At 39.8% G+C, this 20125-nt stretch overlaps 1 protein-coding gene across 39 annotated transcripts in view; it reads right to left on the reverse strand.

The window, feature by feature from the left end:
- Positions 1 to 10829: 10829 nt before the first annotated feature.
- DLGAP2 (DLG associated protein 2) overlaps positions 10830 to 20125 on the reverse strand; it is a 440056-nt gene continuing 430760 nt past the window's right edge. For 28 of the 39 annotated variants that reach the window (XM_085542114.1, XM_015859326.2, XM_085542116.1 and 25 more), the window contains 3 exons: positions 16221 to 16373; positions 15347 to 15364; positions 12548 to 13853 (listed from right to left, as the gene is read on the reverse strand). In XM_085542114.1, coding sequence (XP_085398240.1) covers positions 13635 to 13853; positions 15347 to 15364; positions 16221 to 16373 — 390 coding nt within the window. In that variant the 3' untranslated portion in view covers positions 12548 to 13634. Of the gene's footprint in view, positions 13854 to 15346; positions 15365 to 16220; positions 16374 to 20125 lie in introns of all 39 variants that reach the window. The other 11 variants (XM_085542130.1, XM_085542131.1, XM_085542128.1 and 8 more) reach the window with 2 other exon arrangements.

Genomic DNA, 20125 nt, shown 5'->3' on the forward strand with positions numbered 1-20125 from the left:
CAGCAACTCTACTTTCTTTCCAGAAGATACAAGCTTGGTCCCAGAAAGAAAGAAAGGGCCAAATTCGATTGTATTTCACAATGGAAATGTCATTGAATCGTCATAGAATCATAGAATGGCCTGGGTTGAAAAGGACCAAAATGATCATCTAGTTTCAAGCCCCCTGTTGTGTGCAAGATCACCAACCACCAGACCAGGCTGCCCAGAGCCACATCCAGCCTGGCCTTGAATGTCTCCAGGAATGGAGCATCCACAGCCTCCTTGGGCAACCTGTTCATCACCACCCTTTGAGTGAAAAACTTCCTCCTGATATCTAACCTAAACCTCCCCTGTCTCAGTTTAAAACCATTCTCCCCTTGTCCTATCACTGTCCACCCTTGTAAACAACTATTCTCCCTCCTGTTTATATGCTCCCTTTGAATATTGGAAGGCCGCAATGAGGTCTCCCTGGAGCCTTCTCCAAGCTCAACAAGCCCAGTTCCCTCAACCTTTCCTCACAGGAGAGGTGCTCCAGCCTTCTCGTTATCTTAGCGGCCCTCCTATGGACCCTTTCCAAGAGCTCCACATCCTTCCTTTACTGAGACCCTAGGCCTGGACACAGTACTGCAGATGGGGCCTCACAAGAGCTGAGTAGAGGGGGACAATCACCTCCCTCTCCCTGCTGGCCACCCCTTTTTTAATGCACCCCAGAAGTGAAACTCTCATCACATAAGGTAAGTCTGTCCCAGAATCTTCCTACTTGTTGCAGGAAGTTTTGTCCCTTGTCTTTCAAGGGGCTGATGTGTTCCCATCAATCACTGCTGTCTGGCACTACATTTCCCTTGCTCATGCTACATCTTCTCATATCAGCCCTTCCAAAATTGTTTATTCAAGGTAAATGTTTGGTTTTTTTCTTATTTAGCTTAATGCATTCAGAGAGTAAAATCCAATGAACAATTGCAGCTTTCCTCATTGTTACCAATAAGGAGGTTCTTGCAAAATCTTATTCCATGTCACGTTAAATAAGTTAACTGATCAAATGTATTTTGGAAAGATTATCTTGGGACAGGAGAAAGAGCCTGGAGCAGGAATACAAGATCGTGCATTGATTACACAGCAGTTTGTCTCAAAATGATACATCTACCTGTTCTAACTCAGGCTGGAAGATGGCAGTGGGCACATATTAGATCATCTCATACACAAACCTCTGGTCCAATATGTGCATGTATATTTGACTTGAGATCTGTCTGTAGAGATATGTGAATTCACGTGAATTAACCCTGAAAAGCAGATTTATGGGAAGATCTTGTTTCATGTCAGTGAAATTACGTTTGTGTTCCCATAAAACAAAGAATAAAGAATATATCAAATTTGTTTTGTTTTATAGGTTTTCCCTTTTTCCAGCTTTATTCTCCTCAACCTTCTTTTCATCTTCCTCTTCCTATAAGTTAGACAACCAATGGCTTGTTTCCTATATACAGATAGCTGACACACAGACCACACCAAAAATACAGTTCTGTCATTTTAAGAAAGTAAATATAAATAAGATTTACAGTTTATCTAGTTTTATTTCTGTATGGAAAAATATATATGTTGTACATATATATATACACAAAAGTATGCATATATATACATACACACAGAGAAAGCCACATAGCCTCATAAAAATATATAAATATAAGCATCCATAAAATTCAAAATGCCATTTTTTCCTAAGATGTTGTCAATGTTTCATATATTTTTTTACCAAACTTACTTTGATGTATTCAAATGCCGAAGCATAGCACTCATCTGCGTCCCTCACTACTCACTCGTGATTTATTTCCTATCTGGCAAAACTGATTTATCATTTCTATTATGATTGGTTTTATGTCACTTCTTAATATTTAGAATCCCTGTTTTTTACCAAAGCCAATTTCCTTTTTAAATGTGTTTGAAGCAGTCTATTATCACATACTCCTCCAGGATCTGCATTTAAATTAATATGTCATTATTTTCCATGCCATTGACATGAGTCCCATCCTCATCAAACATTTCATTGCCACGTTCTGCAGGGAGCACGATGAGATTTCATTGCAACAAGTCCTTCTTCCAGTTGACAGAGAAAAATGAGACTCCCCAAATATTCCTGTGTTGTCTGAATAGCTCAGGCCTATTCAGAGGAGTAAGTGTGAGCTGGGGAGAATGCAGCAACCACAGAGCAGCCAGAAGGACTTCTTATGGCATTTTGGCTGAGCATGTTCATTAGTTTGTAGCTCCATCAGGATCTGAACTTCCCTTCAGCAGTGAATGGTGATATTAATCCCCATGGGAAGCAGAAACCTCGTTTCGATATTCCCCATAATTAAAACATCTCATGTGGCCCAGTGCCAGCTAATAAAACAACAACAACAACTGAGGAAAGAACATTGTTGAGTCAGCCACCATCACCATTTTCCAATAATTCCTTTACTTTGCATTAAGATCTTTTATTCGAGAGCTGCTGTGCTCATTCCTTTATGACCTGGCAGCCTCACACTGCCCGGTGTGAGGAACAGTGTGACCCTCTGTGCTGGGGCATCTCCGGCACCTGGCAGCAATGCGTTCCCGGTGCTGGCAGTGACATCAGCCCAGCTGCTCACCCCACTTCTGTCTCTGTAGCACACAGAGGATGTGCACCCCATCCCCAGAGCCCAACTTGGCCCTTTCTCAGTGGCATGACTGATGGCTCAACTGATTAGTGTCACTTTTAGATGTTCTAATGTGCCTCTGCCTATCTCATTAGTTCACATTTTGCATGTGAGCATTTGCCAGAGATCTGTTGATAATTTCTGGTATCTCAGTCCTCAGAGGGCAGTTGGGTGGAAGTGTCTAAGCTGAAGGCACTGAGGCTGAGAGCCTGCATCATGCCACTGCTCACACACGCAGTCTGGTTAATACATGTGGGCACACAGAACTCATCCTGCCCTCTGCCCAGACCTACTGTGCTCCAAGCTTGGGACAGAGACATGCAAAGTGTTTGCCTGAGTCCTAAAGGGATCAGCCTGTTAGAAGTCCTCAAACACCTGACATTCAGCAAAACACAGTGGCCATGGAGTTTATAACTGAGCAGCCCAAATGGAGGAAGAGCCAGGCCTCAGCAACCCAGCTTTGACATTTATGAATGAAGAATTATTCCTTCTATGGGTAGTTTGTTTTCGCTTAGTCTGCAGCGTTAAGTCCAATAACGTGTGTGGCACAATTTAAGATTTTGTGTACAAGGATGATTACACAGTTCAGTAATTTGTTAAGCCACACTAATTTAATGATATGCAAATTCATTCATTATTAGATTCCCCTTTTCCTTAAGAGCATAAGATACAGCTTGCTTAGATTTAGCATCATGATAACTCTTATTTTGCTTGTGATCCAACATGGCACCTCTTCTTTTTGCTTTTTCTAGAGCAGATGTTGTCACCTCTGAGCTCCATCACAGTTTCCTCAGTACAGAGATTTAGAAAAGGCGTCCATTTTTTGGGGATCACCTTGAATACTGATTGCATCCACTACATCAGCTACAACCTCTCCCAGGCCGGTATCTTGATCAAAGAATGTTGTATGTTTAAGTCACTTACTGAATTAGTCAATGAAATTACTGACTAGCACTGAGACTGGATTGGATTTATGTAGGATTCTGGATTTTGGTCCCTCTTCCAAAGCCTGCCTGACTTTAAAATGCATCAAGGATGAATATATATGTATATACATATATGTGAGTGTGTATATATGTATCAGCTGCATCAGATTTTACTTTACCATCTTATTTAGATATTTCTTTCTGGCTTTGTATTAAAATATTGCACTGGACCCATATCAAAAATCTTAATGAAGCTCTATCACAGCCTACTTTTTTCCTAATCCATTCGGCCATTCATCCTGATGAAGAAAAAAAATTAATTGGCTGTTGTGACTGGATGTTGGCAAATCAGCGTTGCCTATTTTTTATCATTGCATTATCCTTTAGCTACTTGTAAGCTGTTTGTTTAAAAATTCACTGCAGAATGTGTCTAGGGATTATGTTAGAGCTGCAATAGGTTATGTAAAGGCACTTGTCTACATTTCAGAATTTTCACACTTCAGCTGTTCTGCTACGATTAAAACAATAACAGCCTTTCACAAGCCCACTGCCACTGTCAATGCAGTTCAGCTGGAATAAATATGCTAATTCCAGAGCATGTATTCTGCACCTGATTATTTGGTTCAGCAACTGAAATAAAATATGCCACATCTACACTCCAGCTTTACTGACCTTGCTAGTTCATCAGCAATAATCGTTCTCGTTTAGATGGGAATGCTTGTGATACTAAGGCTGACACAGAACCATCTTAATACCATTGTAACCATCATACAAGAAATAGTTTGCTTGTTAGTCATGAGATCCTCTCCAGTTTGCAGAAAGGATCATCCTATTTTAGGGAACTTGTTAAGGCTAGGACAAGCTAAACCATAGTTGGAATTTCAGCTAGAAGTGATCAAAGATTTTCTTAGTTGTGAAATGCCACTACAGGTCTGCAGTGAATGATGTTCCAGGTCACAGTATGCACTGCTAAGAGACAAACAACAAGAAGAGCTAAACTGATCTAATGACCTCTCTCTTTATGTGTCATTTTCATTAGAATTGCTGACATACAGCAGGAAAATCTTGGGCCTTCCACGACAGGTATTAATGATGAAAAATTCTTTTATACAAGTAATGAGCCAGCAGAGTACAGAACCTTTAATTTTATTGGCCCTTCCTGCCAAAAATGTTCACAGTTTCCCCACATGCTGTTCATCCATGGTGTACCCAGCATCACTTATTAACTACTGAGATGTCAGCTCCTACCTCCAGTTGACTCATGCCCAGATTCATCATCTACATGTTAAATTTTAAAACAAACATCTTTCTTGGACTCGCTTCCATCTGGGGAATTCATCCCCGAGGGTATCTTCCAACCCACTTCATTATCCTCCGCTCTCTTTTTTTTCCTGAAAGCTATGAAACAATTGACAACTGATAGGCTGCTGGAGTGCTGCAACCACCGCTTCTCATTTTAATGAATAGCATCTCACTGTTTCTCTCAATTTCTCTCCTATGTCTCTCCATCTGCTGTTGCTCGCCCAATAGCTGGGTTTTAAACTCTTTCTGCCAAGTGAAATCTTATTTTTCAAGTATATAATGCTGTAATTGTCCATAGCTAAGGATGCTAAGAGTTATCATAATATGTAAAATAAATGAGCAATAAAAATACGATAATTCAAGGGAGTAAGCACTTTGACGTGGTATTTCCTGTGCCTCCTTTATTTAGACCCAGAGACTCCACACATTTTCACTTATTGCCTACCGTGGCATCAGTCATATAAAAAAGTATAGCCAAGGCAAAGTATTTGTCATATTTTCTGCTGAGGTGTTCAAGCCATGCCCCAAAGGTCCCTTGTCTGCCCCTGAGGGAGCCGAAAAGCATAAAGTGGACAAAAAGCTCCTTTGGCTGTTCAGCAGCAAAACACATTCACAGACCCTCCAGGATTCATCTTTCCAAAGCAAACTCTTCTAGTTACTTCTGCCTAAGAACAAATGCCTTTTAGACACAAAAGAGCCTATTATTCTTTATGTTAATGACACACAATGGTCTGATTGAAAACAAGCATGTGATATTCTCCACCTATACTAATAATAAATATCAATCAAAACATGGCAATTCTGTTGCATTGCTGACTCCATCCTTTGCCAAATTTTTTCAGACTTTAAGCGCCTTCCTTCTAATTTAGGTGAAGCCCAATCAAAAATATCTTATTAAAAATGAATCTGCATATACTCAAAAAATCTACATGACTGAAGTAATAACTTGGTGCAGTCTGCGGATTGTCTGACTGGAAATGGTATACTTTAACTAATGCAAAATTTTAAGCATAATAAAGAGTATACTCTATTTTTCTCAAAAAATTTAATTGCAGAATTATTTACAGGAGATGAACATAAAGAATACATAAATCAATTGAAAGAGGCAGCTTCATAAAAGAGCCATGGGGCAAAACAGTGAAGCACATTTTCTTACAATCAGCTGGAGGTGAGTAAAGAACCATGAAAAAGAATAACTCAATAATAAAACAATTCTCAAATATGTCTCCAAAATAACAAATAACATCCTGATAAAGAAGATATTACTGAGAAGCGAGAAATTATTGTAGCAATGAAACAACATACTGTACATTCAATTTAGGTATCCTGCATGCTACTAAATAGAATTTATCAAAAGAACCATAAAAGCATGAGAAAGAGAATTACATAAAATAGTTTAATTCTTGTGAAGTGTAGCTTTTTACAGATGGTGAATATTTGGCACTCAGTTCATCCTCGTTGATATGATTTCTTATGTATATATTTATTTATATTTATTTATATATACTTTTAATGATAACTAAACAGCTAGTTTCCTGGTTCTAACATTCCTTGAAATTCTATAGGAGGCATTTAATTTAGTCCTTAGGCCACACATTTGTTTATTTTGGCATGTCAATGGTGAATGAACGAATGAGATTTGACTCTGTGCAGAAAATCCTGCACACTCGTAGTGGCTTTTCTTCGGGAAAGAACAGTTCTAGAGCAGTGTAAGCCAGGCTTCTTGAAAGGGAAACCTTGTTAATTCAGTAAATTAACTTCTAGAGTGGTCTGAAGAATACATACTTGTGGAGCCCTTTTAAAATGAGCTGACCATACTCTTAAACCTCCAAAGGGTAAATCAAAGCATGGATATGAACATGTGGATTCCACTGGTAATTATAAATAATGCTGATATTTCTTTGTGAAGCCTACAGTCAGAGACCTGGACCTATTGCCAAGCCCTCTGCTTTACTGTGACCAACATGAAGGGAAACACAACATCCTACAGAACAATGATGCAGTAGCCAACTCTCACAGTAAGTCCTTCCTACCTCAGCAGGTCTTACCAAGCCGCATGTTGACCTGAATTACAGTGGACCCATCTGACATTTCCCTCCAATTTCACTGTGTTAGATTTTTTGATGTTCTAGTGTAACCGAGATTAGAATGTAGGCCAAAGCTCTGCAATAATTCATCTCACAAATAAACAACTTTAATAGTTTAGCTTTAATAATGGAGAACGCTGTGCTGAATGAGAGAAGAACAGGGAAAGGAGAAGTAAAATCCTCACTAACGGGCTGTGTTGGTGAATAATGGCCATACATTCAAACAAATTTCCCCCTCATTTAATGTCAGTGAAAATATTCATGTTTTCGTATTAGTATTTGTATTATATTTGTATTTTATATTAGAGACATAAAAAATCCTTTCCAGCAACACCAATTTAGAAAAGTAACAGTTTGGCCTTAATAGAAGAGAGAATTAAATTGCCAGCTGATGAAAACTGTTCTGGGTTTGCTCAGTTCAGGTACAAACTCAGCAGACACACCAATTAATGTTATCTATGATCTGAATTCATAAGCCCCGTTCTGTTTCATCAATGAATGGTAATGGTAGGAACATCCACGTGTGGAAAGGAAAAGCTGTGAACAAGCAATCTTTGACTGTGATCATCATTTATGAAATGCAATATACACTTAATAAGAAGGAATCTGGAATATGGTTTTAGATATAATGAATGTCATGGCCTCTTGCAGCTATTAGAATTTTATTTTGTTAAGGGGAGTTGAATCAACCTTAATATTCTGTCCAAATTCTCTTTTGGGCAAGTTTCCATTTCAATTTCAGTTTTATAGTTGCTGTCCTGAACAGCCTATTATGTAGTTAAACAGCTGCAGCATTACACCACAGAGGTAGCTGCATTACAAAGAAAAATTAAGCAATTTCTCTGTGTACAGAGGGCTGAATTCTTGCCAGGAGCCTGTGTATGCATATGAGTATGCCATAAAACAGCTGTTCCCAAAAGATGCTCCCTGAAGGTGAACATGGTGCAGATGGGCCATGGGATGTGGCACACTGGCAGTGCCGTAGCCAAGCTGCAAGGAGGAGACGCAGTCTGCAAGAATGTGATTATTGACCTTGGTTCGTATGTCCAAATATATGGGAATTGGAACACTGAAAAATTATACAATATGTATATATATACGTATATATCCTTCAGTTCTCTGCAGTGTGAAAGAGCTGCCTTTAATCTGCCCCTCCTCACAGTGCTAAGAGATGTCACCATTGCTCTGTTGCAGAAAGAACCCTTAGAGTTAGAGCTCAGCATTGCTTCAGATCAACTGCCTGAACCAAAGCATAGTCCTTATGCCTAATTCCTTTTTGTGCTCCATGTTATCCCTTGTGCTAGCTTGGCTAGAGGGAAGAAGGGGAGAGAATTGGGCACTTGGCAGTTGTGAAATACACAAAGGCTGCTTTTGCATCGCATGCCCCAGGTCCATCTCTCTGGACAAAAAAGGTGCTGGGGGGATGCATTTGTGAAGGAGAGGCTTACTAAGATTTCAGATCAAGGCCTCAGCTCCTGCACCTACATATAGATGGCACCCTCCCGGTAGAGCTCTTTCATCACCATGACCTCATGCCATCACAAATAGAAAAGGCAAAGGTTGTTTCTGGAAACATAATTTGATTAAATACTGTCCCTGCCTACGAGATCAGCATTGCTCTCTCCTTTCCTCTGCTCTGCTCAGGCTTTCCTCCCAGTTCATTGAGTCTCCACTACCCATTTGGCAAAGGTGTGGACCAGGAGAATCTCCTCTAGGTTCTAGGAGGGAGGTGTGGAAGGAAACTCCCTGGCAGTGTGGGGACAGGCAGGAGGGCCCTCATCCCCGCAGGTTTCCAGGCCAGCATCCAGCTGTGGGCAGGGGAACTGCCTGCTGGAGATCAGCCTGAAGTGTGCATGTCCTCTAATAAAGTGCTTGGAGATCCTTCTGGATGAAAGGCACTGTGTAAATGTAAGCATCAACCTGCTGGCCACCAGGAAGCACCTCTCTAAACACTGAAGGGTTTTCTGATATTCCTCACCTGGAATGTAACTCACCAGTGCTATCACTGCAAAGCAATTGGTCTGGGAACAGCAGTGGGAGTTACACTGCTTCACACCTCATTCCAACACTGCCTCATACAAAGGCTCCTGCTCCACAGCATATCACTGCTTTTCAGCACACACTCCTCGGCACCTGGAATAACCAGCCCAAACTCAGATCTTGCGTGACCATGCATGAACCATCCCCTGATGGGTCAACATCTGATGCGTCCCCAGCACTGGTGCCATAATGCCAGCGAGGACACCAAACCCACAGACTGGCCTGGGCAAGCTCCAGGGATTGGATGCAATGGCTGAGGCGAGTGGATATGGGGGGATGCACCCCATGGATTGCAGCAGGGCCTGGAGAGACCGCAGGTCACGTATGGCACATGAACACTTACTCAGGGAGAAAGCATTCTTCTTGCAAAACCACCAAATGACCCCAAATTCCCTTGCTTTATTCTAGACTCAGTGCCAAAGGAGTAGAAACTAGGTTATTAATTTACTGATACAGCAGGAAACATGGGCTTATTTTAAAACAAATAATTTCTATTATATGAAATGTACTATATGGACAGGAAATCCACACAACTTCCTATGCACGCTTTAATTCCTTCCTGGTTATCTCAAGTCTAACATAATGACAAGGTATAAGCATGAATTAAAATGTAATTTTTTGGTATTAAACTATACAAGATGATTAGTCTTTGCACGCTGCCAAAGGCCATTCCAATCAGGTCGACAAGAAATAATGAAACACTCCATAATAGACTTCACCAATTTACAAAGAATTTAAAATCTGAAAAAAATATACAAAGCAAAAATAAGTATGGCAGATATCAACAGATTCACCAGTCAGGTTTTTCTTTATTTAAATCTTCACAATTCTGTTTATTATACTTGTGTTTTACAGGCAACGAAGAAATGAATGGAGACTTCCTATAATTTTAATCAGTGAAAATAAGTATTAGTCCTATTAGTGTTCAATTAAATGCTATTTTGCTATTTTCAGCTGTTCTGTGTACTCCATGAAGGACTCCTGAAAGTACCCCAGGAAGGACATGGAGCTCTTAGAGCAGGTCCATAGGAGGGCCACTAAGATGATCAGAGGGCTGGAGCACCTCTTCTATGAGGAAAGGTTGAGGGAACTGGGCTTGTTTAGTTTGGAGAAGAGAAGCCTCCAGGGAGACCTCATTGTGGCCTTCCAGTACTCAAAGGGAGCATATAAACAGGAGGGAGAATGGTTGTTTATGAGGGTGGACAGTGATAGGACAAGGGGGGAATGATTTCAAAATGAGTCAAGGAAGTTTAGGTTAGGTATCAGGAGGAAATTTTTCACTCAGAGGGTGGTGATGCACTGGAACTGGTTGCCCAAGGAGGCATTCAAGGCCAGGCTGGATGTGGCTCTGGGCAGCCTGGTCTGGTGGTTGGTGATCCTGCACATAGCAGGGCAGTTGAAACTAGGTGGTCACTGTGGTCCTTTTCAACCCAGGACATTCTGTGTCCATTGGCAAAAAGCATTCTACTTTCTCCCTTGGTTTTTAGTTACGTTCCTCCTACGCTGCTTTTGTAACTAAATCTTATTTTGATGCTGAGGAGTCAGATTATGGTTGATCTGTTAAGATCATGTTGAGGTACCATGTGCTGTGTTTCCCATGCTGGGGACTGAAGCAATTTGATTCATCTGCAACACAAGTATGATAAGCATAATGTTATTTTCCTAAATTAACCAGATGTACAGTATGTAGATATAACTGGCGTATCTGCCTGCAATGATAGAATGTTACCTGTACAAGAATTTAATATATTGCACTTTGAAATATAACAAGCACAGATAACATATTATCAAATCTTTCAGTAAGCATCAAATTTAATTTTGATTCCTTTTCTTTTTTTTTTTTTCTTCCTATCTTCTTTTTTTTTAGAACAAAGGTGGAACAAAAAGAAATCACACGTATCCAAAACTTATATTGAACATTTTCTCATAATGGCTTGGGAAATATGGTAAAATACAGGGTTGGCATCATTTCTGCAGGCCTATTTTAGTCTGAGAACATCTAATACCATGGTAACATATAAAAATTTATCAAAATATGATTCTCAATTAAAAACTTATATGTACTACTCCAAGTCAGAATTATTAAGTCAACTGGAATCTAAATAAATCTATAATCTTTGTGGGTTGTGTTTTTCATCACCATTTGTCTCCAATAGGTCTAGTTACCAGCAGGGTCAGATTTAACTTGTCTTAATAGTATGAGCTGCCTCTGCAGGTGGTAGTTTTCAAGCAAATAAGTCATGTGTGAAGCATAAGGGAAATTAGAGAAAATGTATCAGCTGCCATATATGCATATAGCAGCTATATATGTACATATATATATAGGAGTGTGTGCCTATTTTTAATTTCCTTAATCTAGGAAAGGCTCTAGTTTTATGTGGATATTTCTAATTAGCAGCTCCACATTAAATAATACATTAGTTTTCAACAGTAAAGATGCCAAAGTCTGCACGTACATTTGTATTTAAAATAGTAGTACAAATACAGGAATTAGCATCGATATTGTACCCTACCCAGAATTCAGCTCTTTCCTTAATAGAAAATGCCTTGAAGACATGAAGGATGGGAAAGATAATGTTCTTATCTATAGAAGAATATTTCAGGGATTTTTTTCTTTTTTTTTTCTTTTTTTTTTTTTTTTTCTTTTTCTTTTTTCTCTTTTGAGGGATATACATTCGTCTTGGTTTTTGCTTCCAAACGTAGTTTAAGGCTATTTGGTAAAGTATATACCAGATATCAGGCTCAATTTACAGGTCTTTCTCCTCACAGAAACATCTCAAAACCTCATCTCTAAAGATTCCCATCTTGAAGCTAAACACGCTGTATCAGCTGTGCTCCAAAGACAGAACTCATGCTTTGTACTACACGCTGTAGGAAAAGAAAAGAAGGAAAAGGAAAATAAATAAATAGAACCAAAGCAAGACAGATTAGAAGCAATGTCAGATCTGCATAACCTACGATAGTTCACGTTTTCAGTCATCTGTCAGGCTGCAGGGTGTGTGGGACGCGGATTTAAAGTGCTCATCAGGTGAAGAACCAAAGTGCTAGAGTATAATTTAATAGCTGTTCCGCCTATGGCTAAATACATTAAATACATTGCATTCATTAAAGCAGGTAAACAGGAAATGTGGTGGATGCGGCTGTTTGTCTTGGTGTGTTAACAATATTTTGACCTAAAGTAGTACAGAGGAGCTTTCAAACCTTGGAGTCGGAGTCTGCAGGTTACTAATCTTATTGCGTCTTCACCTGAAGACTTCTAAGTGCTGGGCAGCTCGGGTGGCTCTGGAAGGTAGGTGAAGTGGGATATTTCTATCTTAGTTTATTTTAAACCAAAGCCTCGGGGTTGTGATAGTCACTACTTCTCTAATAATAGCGAGAGGCTTGAAAATATATTATTTTCCTTATATTCCATGGCTGGAAATCAATTACCTCTTGAGTCGTGTTTTTTACATGTGAAGCAAGCAAGAAGCTTTTTTCTTGCTGTAACCGATACTGCATAGAAAAATAGTTCTAAAAAAAATACAACTGTAAACCACAGTTCACCTTTACCTTAACATAACCATTTAAACTTAGATTTACTCACCACTCACATTCATATTTCTTAAACTGTTTACAACATCACAATTGGCATTTTAAACAAGCAAGATTTTTTTTTTGTTTTTTTTTTCCTCAAGGATACCCTGGAAACTCAATTGATCGAACATTCTGAGAGTTTGAAGTAGCGCAGCTCTTGAAATAAAGGAGAGGATCGTAAAAGAAACGTTAACACACTAAAGAACTGTTAAAAATGCGATGAGTGTTCCAAAGGAGTAAGTATAACTTTTTCTTTACACATCTTGCTACAGAAGATCTAACTTAAGGCTTCCGTTTTCCTTTCACCCATCACTCAAGTCCTCTTGCATTATAATTTTGCTTAGGTTTCAGTGTGTTGTTATACTGCTAACAGCAAACGTTTCTCAGTGGGCATTCCCAACATCACCAGACTTGTACGCTTCTTGGTTTCTGATGAACTTTGGAGTTTTAGTGGCTGGATATCCCTGTTCATCTCCAGAATCGTGACATGACATGAGAGGCCTAATATTATTCTGCGGTAACAAAGATGAGAAGAGTGGCAGAGCACATGGGTAAATATTTTAGCTGGGTTCTGGGAAAAGAAACTGGAGGTCAGAGAGATAAATGGGTTCTTTCCTTCCTGCTCTTTACATTTGTAGCACCTTCTACTTGGATTAGCTAATGCCTCTAGTGAATGGTGAGATGCACCCATTGATAGTTTGTTATTCTTATCCCTAATTATCACACATTTTATAAAAATATAAATAACAAAAAAGTAAGCTGGGTTCCATCTCAAGAGGTGTTTCTTGTTGTCCTCTGAGAATATACTGGATAAGTCAGGTCTCAACAAGCCCTATCCATTGTAGCTGATTGTAAGTCAGACAATAAATACAAAAGAAGTCGTTCTTGCGGTGAGCTCAGCAAATTCTGAGGAAATCAAAAGCATTCCACTGTGCTTATGGCACAAAGAACACAACAGCAAGGGCATATTTATGGAGAGAATGAGACAAAAATTACCAGGTAAGTGACAAACTGTACAAGCATTTTGTCTAAAAAAGGTACTCTGCAGCATTCTGTCTTTAAAGCCGGGTTTGAGCCTCTGGGATGTATATCTCGATGCTGTCTGCACGCTCTGTGGCTGAATTCTGCCGGAAAGAGGCCGCTCTCTTGGCAGCCATGAGCCGCCTTCTGGCTTCTTGTCGCTGCCTGTCGGGTAGGTCCAGAGATTTTTCTCTTGTGATGGGGAATTTTCCTTTTGGGGGCTTCTTTGGTACAGGAGGAGGAACCTTTCTTTCTTCCTAAAATAGGGTATTAAAATTGAAGGTAAATGGTGTGCGGAAGATACCCTCAGCAGAACATGCAAATTGAAGACATACAGTGCCAAATACTCATTACATACATCAAGCATGCTTGGTTTCTGCTCTAAAATCAGCTGATTAATGGATTGCATGATTGGCTATCCATTCCAGAAACACTGACAAAAACCTGTTATTTATTTCAGCACGAATTCTGTAGTCCTGTGCCTTAAAAAAGTCATCACTTCCTTTCACTGTCCTTGCAGATATGCTGCACATGCAGTCTACATACCTCACTTTCACATGAATTTGCTCAGTTTTATCTGACACAATATTACACTCATTATAAACAGAAACACACACTGGCTCTCCGATAAGAATTCAGCGCATCTGTGTGGTCTGATCAAGTGAAAAGACTGTCTAAGATTAGCAGGACAGAATTTTTAATTAAATTAATCATACTGAGTTTAGCCTCAGCTGGATATGAAATAGCAGCTGTGTATACATATCTATTAGTTTAGTCTCCTCTATGAATTGCTAAATGGAAACATGCAAATACCAGCCAGAGAGAGAACATAAGCTAAATGTTCTCCTTGCCAGCCTGGACTGTTTTAAAGAAAATTATATTGAAGAATTGGCAAATTATAAAGCACGAGTCAATAGAAGTGCTACCAAAGTAGCTGTCAGTGACTTATATGGGTTTTATATCAAGAACTATTTTGAGATATGAAATTGATATTGTACTTCATTTATAGATTGTGGAATATAATATAAGGGCCTTAAAAAGATATTGTAGAATCACAGAATCATATAATAGTTTAGGTTGGAAGGGACCTCTGGAAGCAATTGAGTATAACATTCCTTCAAAAGCCACTTGAAATTAGATCTAAGGTTGAAGTTATAACAGGTTTTTCAACATCATGTTAAATATTGGCCAAATATCTCCTCAGATGGAGAGTGCACAATTTCATATGTATGGTGTGGTTATTACGATAGATCTTTCTGCCGAATCACTTCTTATAGTAATTGTAATAGTCCAAAGTATGGGCTGTTCCTTACGGAGAACACAGTTAATTTGAGGCACAGCAGGATTCAAGTAAATACAAAAAAAGTGAACTGACAGACCTATGATTTGCAGAATCATCTTGTTGTTTTTTTTTTTTTTCTTCTTTTTTTTTTCTAAATTCTGAAAATTCTGAATTTACTACCAAAATGCATCAGCCAAGACTAGAGTTAAATTTATTGACTTCAGCATTCTCAACTCAGCAAAACAGTGAAGCAGCCTAAGATGCTATCCTCCATGATAGACAGCTCTCCCTGTCTTTATTTTCTCTTTTTCCTGTTTTTAGACAGGGATTTAAGGGCTCCATTCCTGCTGTCCCATCTTATTATTTTTTCACTTTTACTTATTTTCTTCTTAGGAACATCACTGTTGCTGTCACTATAATAATGTCTTACTTCCAGTTGTCACTAGTAAGCAAGAGTTGCAAACTCACCATCCACCAACCAGTTGGCTGAAAATTAAAATCCAAGAGGAGCATGAAGAAATGAAAGAGTTGTCAAAATGCCTCCTAATTCCTCCCGAACCAAGCAAGTATTCACCTGAGGCCAACAGTTCTGACTCAAACCAAATGCTGCCGTCATCTGACTGATAAAATAATCAGCAAGGGTTGTGGGATAATTCAGGTGTGGGAGTGAACTCTGGGAAGGGGAAAGGCAATTTGGGAATCAAATGCTTGTAGGAATTGTGCCATCTACTTTGGAAGCCTAGTGGCCAAGGGTACCTCCCCAGGCAGCGGTGCTGCAACGGAGAAGTGTAGGCAGTCTGCCAAAAGTACTCTTTCCCCCCCCCAAAATTTACATAGGCCAATCTTTAGCATGACCAACACAATGTTTTGTCACTTGTGCCCGCATCAATCATTTATGTGAGCAGGACAGACCACTGTAGCTCAGGTTTGAGCTGGCCCAAAAGGAACAACATGCTGCAGTGTACCTTGATTGAATTCTTGGGCTACTGTTCTCAGTCTGAATTAGTCAGAACATGTTTCAGTTCTAGGTTTGTTTTTTTTTTTTCTAATATGAAGCCAGATAAATTCAAAAGAAGTTTTATGTAACAGGGGGGACAAGATTTTGCAAAATCTGTTTTGTTTGTAACATAATTCAATTCAACATTGATAAAAGGAAAAAAGAAGAACAAACCAACCACAATTTTCTGTGTGATGGAGGTTTCCATGTACAGTTTGGGCCATGACAATTAGATGTTTTCCATCTTTGGGTTAGAAACCTACCACGCTTCTCTACTGAATTTATAACATGGAAACTGCAGTACTATAAATGGGAAGGAAATGGTATTGCCCATGGTCTGCTTACCTTCCTTTCAGGTGATTCTATTATTTTCCATTCATTGAGTTTCAGCTGGTGCAGTTCATCAAACTTCATGCTGACATCTTCAATTGAGAGCTGCAATAAGTCCCAGAAACCTGCCAGGTCCTGGGAAGTTGGTCTTGGCATGGCACTCGGGTCCTGTCAAGCACGAAGGAGAAAACATGAATAGAGCAGGAGGCTTCAAACAAAGTGATTTCAAGTAGGAAGGGAACCACCCCAGATCATTTTGCTACAGTGAAGCTCAGGGCAGAGGATACACATGCTCTGCAGCTGGGAGCTCTGAAAGTAATACCTCATATGTATTTCCATGGAAACTACAACAGTTAAAAAAACACAGTAATACTATTAGACAGAGCAAATTCTCACCTACAAAACAGTATTTTTCAATATAGCCACCACTTTCACCAATGATGAACAAGAGCCTGCATACTGCACACTCGTAACAATCTGCACCAGTGGAAGTTATCCACTGTCCACTGCTGAACTGCACCACCCACTACTTCACTGTGCTCACATGTACTGTTTGGTCTTCATAAATGTTCGAAAAGCATCGATGAATGTCAATGGGTGCAATCCTTTCTGCATGGGGAAATCCAGTAACACACCTTTGCTATCTATGCACTTCCACCAGACACCATGTTGTCGGACTTCCCCCCTGCTGCCATCTGTCACGTGACAACAAAATGTAATGGAATATTGGTGGAACGGATGCTGCTGACATCACATGCCAATATAACAAATAAGCAGGAATTACATTTGGAACAGCCCTTGTAGTAAAGAAGATCTACACAACAGAACTGGGAGTAACGTAGTTGAAATCAACTCAAAGATGCTCATGATCTCCCCCCTTCCCAGGCCAAAGCTGTAATGAACAGTTTAATGAGTAACAAATTAACAGTGGTGTTACCCATTAAGCAAGGCTCTGTGTCCCACATACTCAGAATCTAAAGGATTCTAGGTAGTGAGCACAGCCTCACATAGTCACCTAAAACCTGGGAAAGAGATAAATCAGCATTTAATTTCCCCTCCTCCATTGATTTGCATGTTCCTAGGGGTCTTACAGTAGGGACTGCTACTTAAATGTGGATTTCCTTACTGTGGGAGCTGAGTGGATAGAGTTGAGCTGAACAGACCCTGGGAACTCAGTTACTCCTCACACACATTTCTCTCCTGACCCTTCCTCATTTTCATAGCCCTCCTTTGGATGCTCTCTAATAGTTTTATGTACTTCTTCTATTGCAGTGTGCAGACCTGCACTCAGTGCTCAAGTTTAGGCTATGCACTGCAGAGCAGAGGGCAACAACCCCTCATCAAACTGTAGTGCTGGGTCTGGGGCACCCCAGGGTACAGTTGACCCTCTGGGGCTGCCAGGGCACACTGCTGGCTGAGATTCAACTTGCTGTCATCCAGAATCCCCAGATCCCTTTCTATGGGGCTGCTCTTCAGCCTCTCATCCCCCAGTCCATACATATAGCCAGGCTTGCCCCATCCCAGGTGCAGAATCTGGCACTTAATATTGTAAAGCTTGAAGCAGCTGGTGATTGTCCATCCCTTCAGTTTGTCAAGATTGTCAAGATCTCTCTTTCTCTCAACAAGGCCCCTCTACCCTTAAGGGAATCATCAGTTCCTGACAATTTAGTATTGTCTGCAAACATAATGTAACTTCAAGTCCTGTATCCAAATCACTGATGAAAACATTAGAGAGAACTGGCCCTAAAATGGGGCTATGCAGAAATCTTTGCTAGAAGAAAGTTTCCGTTTCATGGGGAATTTGAGGACTAGAAGTTACTACACAGGTTATAACAGATTTCTGGAAAACATGACACAACTCTATATTAGTATTCACTGAAAATGATTATACCGATCCCTATTTACTTCAAAAGCACTAACAACATGTGTCAATGATGTTAATTACTCTAGAGAGGTCAATATTACAGGCTTCAAGAACTGACTCCCAGCGTGAAATGTCAACAACTTATATTCCATTGCAATCTGTTCTCTCCATTCTGGTTTCCTCAGTCTCTCTCCCCAGTTTCCTCTGAACAGCCAGAAAGTGATGCCACTCGTGGAAATGCCATTGACTTCTGAATTGAGGGTAATTGCTCTTCTGTACCTTTGTGCTCCACTCATCCCTGCTGCAGAAGAGCACAGCTTCCAGCGCGGCTGGAAGAGGAGCATGCAGTGCATTGTATGGACACAAGAGGGCTGCCTCCTGCTGCTATAGCTTACGGATCCGCAGCTCATGGATGAGTGCTAGTAAAAATGATTGCTACTACTGTTAACTGAGTTTTGAGAAGATTGGCTTAAAGCTGCTCTCTTTTATTTTTTTTTATTTTTTATTTTATTTATTTATTTTTTGTTTTTTTTATCAGCTGTGGCTTCTTTGTTTTCATTGTGTTTGGAACCCAGCTTTGCAGTTCTCTTTCAAAAGGAAGCCTGAAGCAAACAAAAAGTACGCAGCCGATGCTGGCGTTGCTCTGGTTTTGACTGCAACCATGACATATTTAGCGATGATCTCAAGAGCTGAGCAGAACGTCTGCTGACTGGAGTATGAAGGAGGACACTTCAAAGAAGAAGGAGGGTATTATAAAAGATAATGTGAATAATTCACCAGGAAGCAGTCATTAATCAGGGATGCCTTTTTTTTCGAGTAGTTAGTGAGAACCGTATACTGTAAGAGACAGTGAGCTCAATTCTTATAAAATAATTTCACTGAAGCTGTTGGTTTCATGAATTTATCCTGAATGAGACATCTCAACCAACGGCATCATCAAATGTGATCCAGAAACTGTTAAGATTCTATAGAAAAATCCATAAGCCAAGGAGAAATTTCATTTTGAGTGAGTGCGTTCCTCTTCCTAAAACCTTGCTGCATTTTTGAATTGGCAAAAGTAGCTGCTGCTGTTCTCTGTCCTACATTTATGGTTATCGTTGTTGGATACTGTTAGAGAAACCAACGTGTTGGAGCCTTGTAAGTGCCAGATGTACTCCAGTAGCTGCTATTTGTCAGCATTCCCATGGAGGACCAAGATGTTGCTGCCAAAGAAAATGGAATGCCTGCTGTAGACGTGGGCTAAGTGACTATTTAAGAACAAACACCACTACTAAGCATAAGAAGAAAAGCTTAAAACATGAATGACCTAAAAGTTCAGTTCTGCACTTGTTCCTTTCTGCAAAGTCCATTGGTGATTCAATGAAGCTGAAGAATATTCATGCTGAAATCTCCAGAACTGAATAAAACTGCTGGAATGGAGTTCAAAGGTTTATTATCCATATCAGAAAGAGAGAAACAAAATCTTGGCTATTTATTTATTTATTTATTTATAATTCTGTCTGCAAAGCTATATTTTCTCCTATTGCTTTTGCAGTAATGGCATGCTATAGCGCTTCCAAACAGCCAACGGCTGCACAGAGTAGGAGCTGCTCTTGTTATTACAGTAATGCTCTCAAGCACAATTCCTGGACCCACTTGAGGAAAAAGTGAAGTGAAGGAGAGGTTGAGCTCTCCACATCTTATTTTGCACAGCTGAATCAATCAGGTAATGGAGGGCAGCCTGAGATTTACAATATGAAACGTTAAGATTTTGATGAAGATTTCCTTCTTCCACTATCAAACAAATGAACAAGCAGTAGCACACGTGATACATTTGATATTACAAACTTGGTCATCTCCTGCTTGCCTGACTTTGCATATTTCCTCTGTCACTCTGTAAGAGCTATTAAAATTCTTGTTTTGACAGACTCTTTGAAGTGGATAATTGGATTCTTTCCTAATGAGGACCATATATCTTATCCTTTTCTATCAGAAGATAGGACACGCTTGGCATGACTTTCTCAGTGCTTGATTACCATTTCAGGAATTCTAGATATGTAATGTTATGACTGGAAAG

This window comes from Coturnix japonica, chromosome 3, assembly GCF_054131305.1.
Source record: "Coturnix japonica strain WE chromosome 3, WE-NBRP24, whole genome shotgun sequence".
NCBI lineage: Eukaryota > Metazoa > Chordata > Aves > Galliformes > Phasianidae > Coturnix > Coturnix japonica.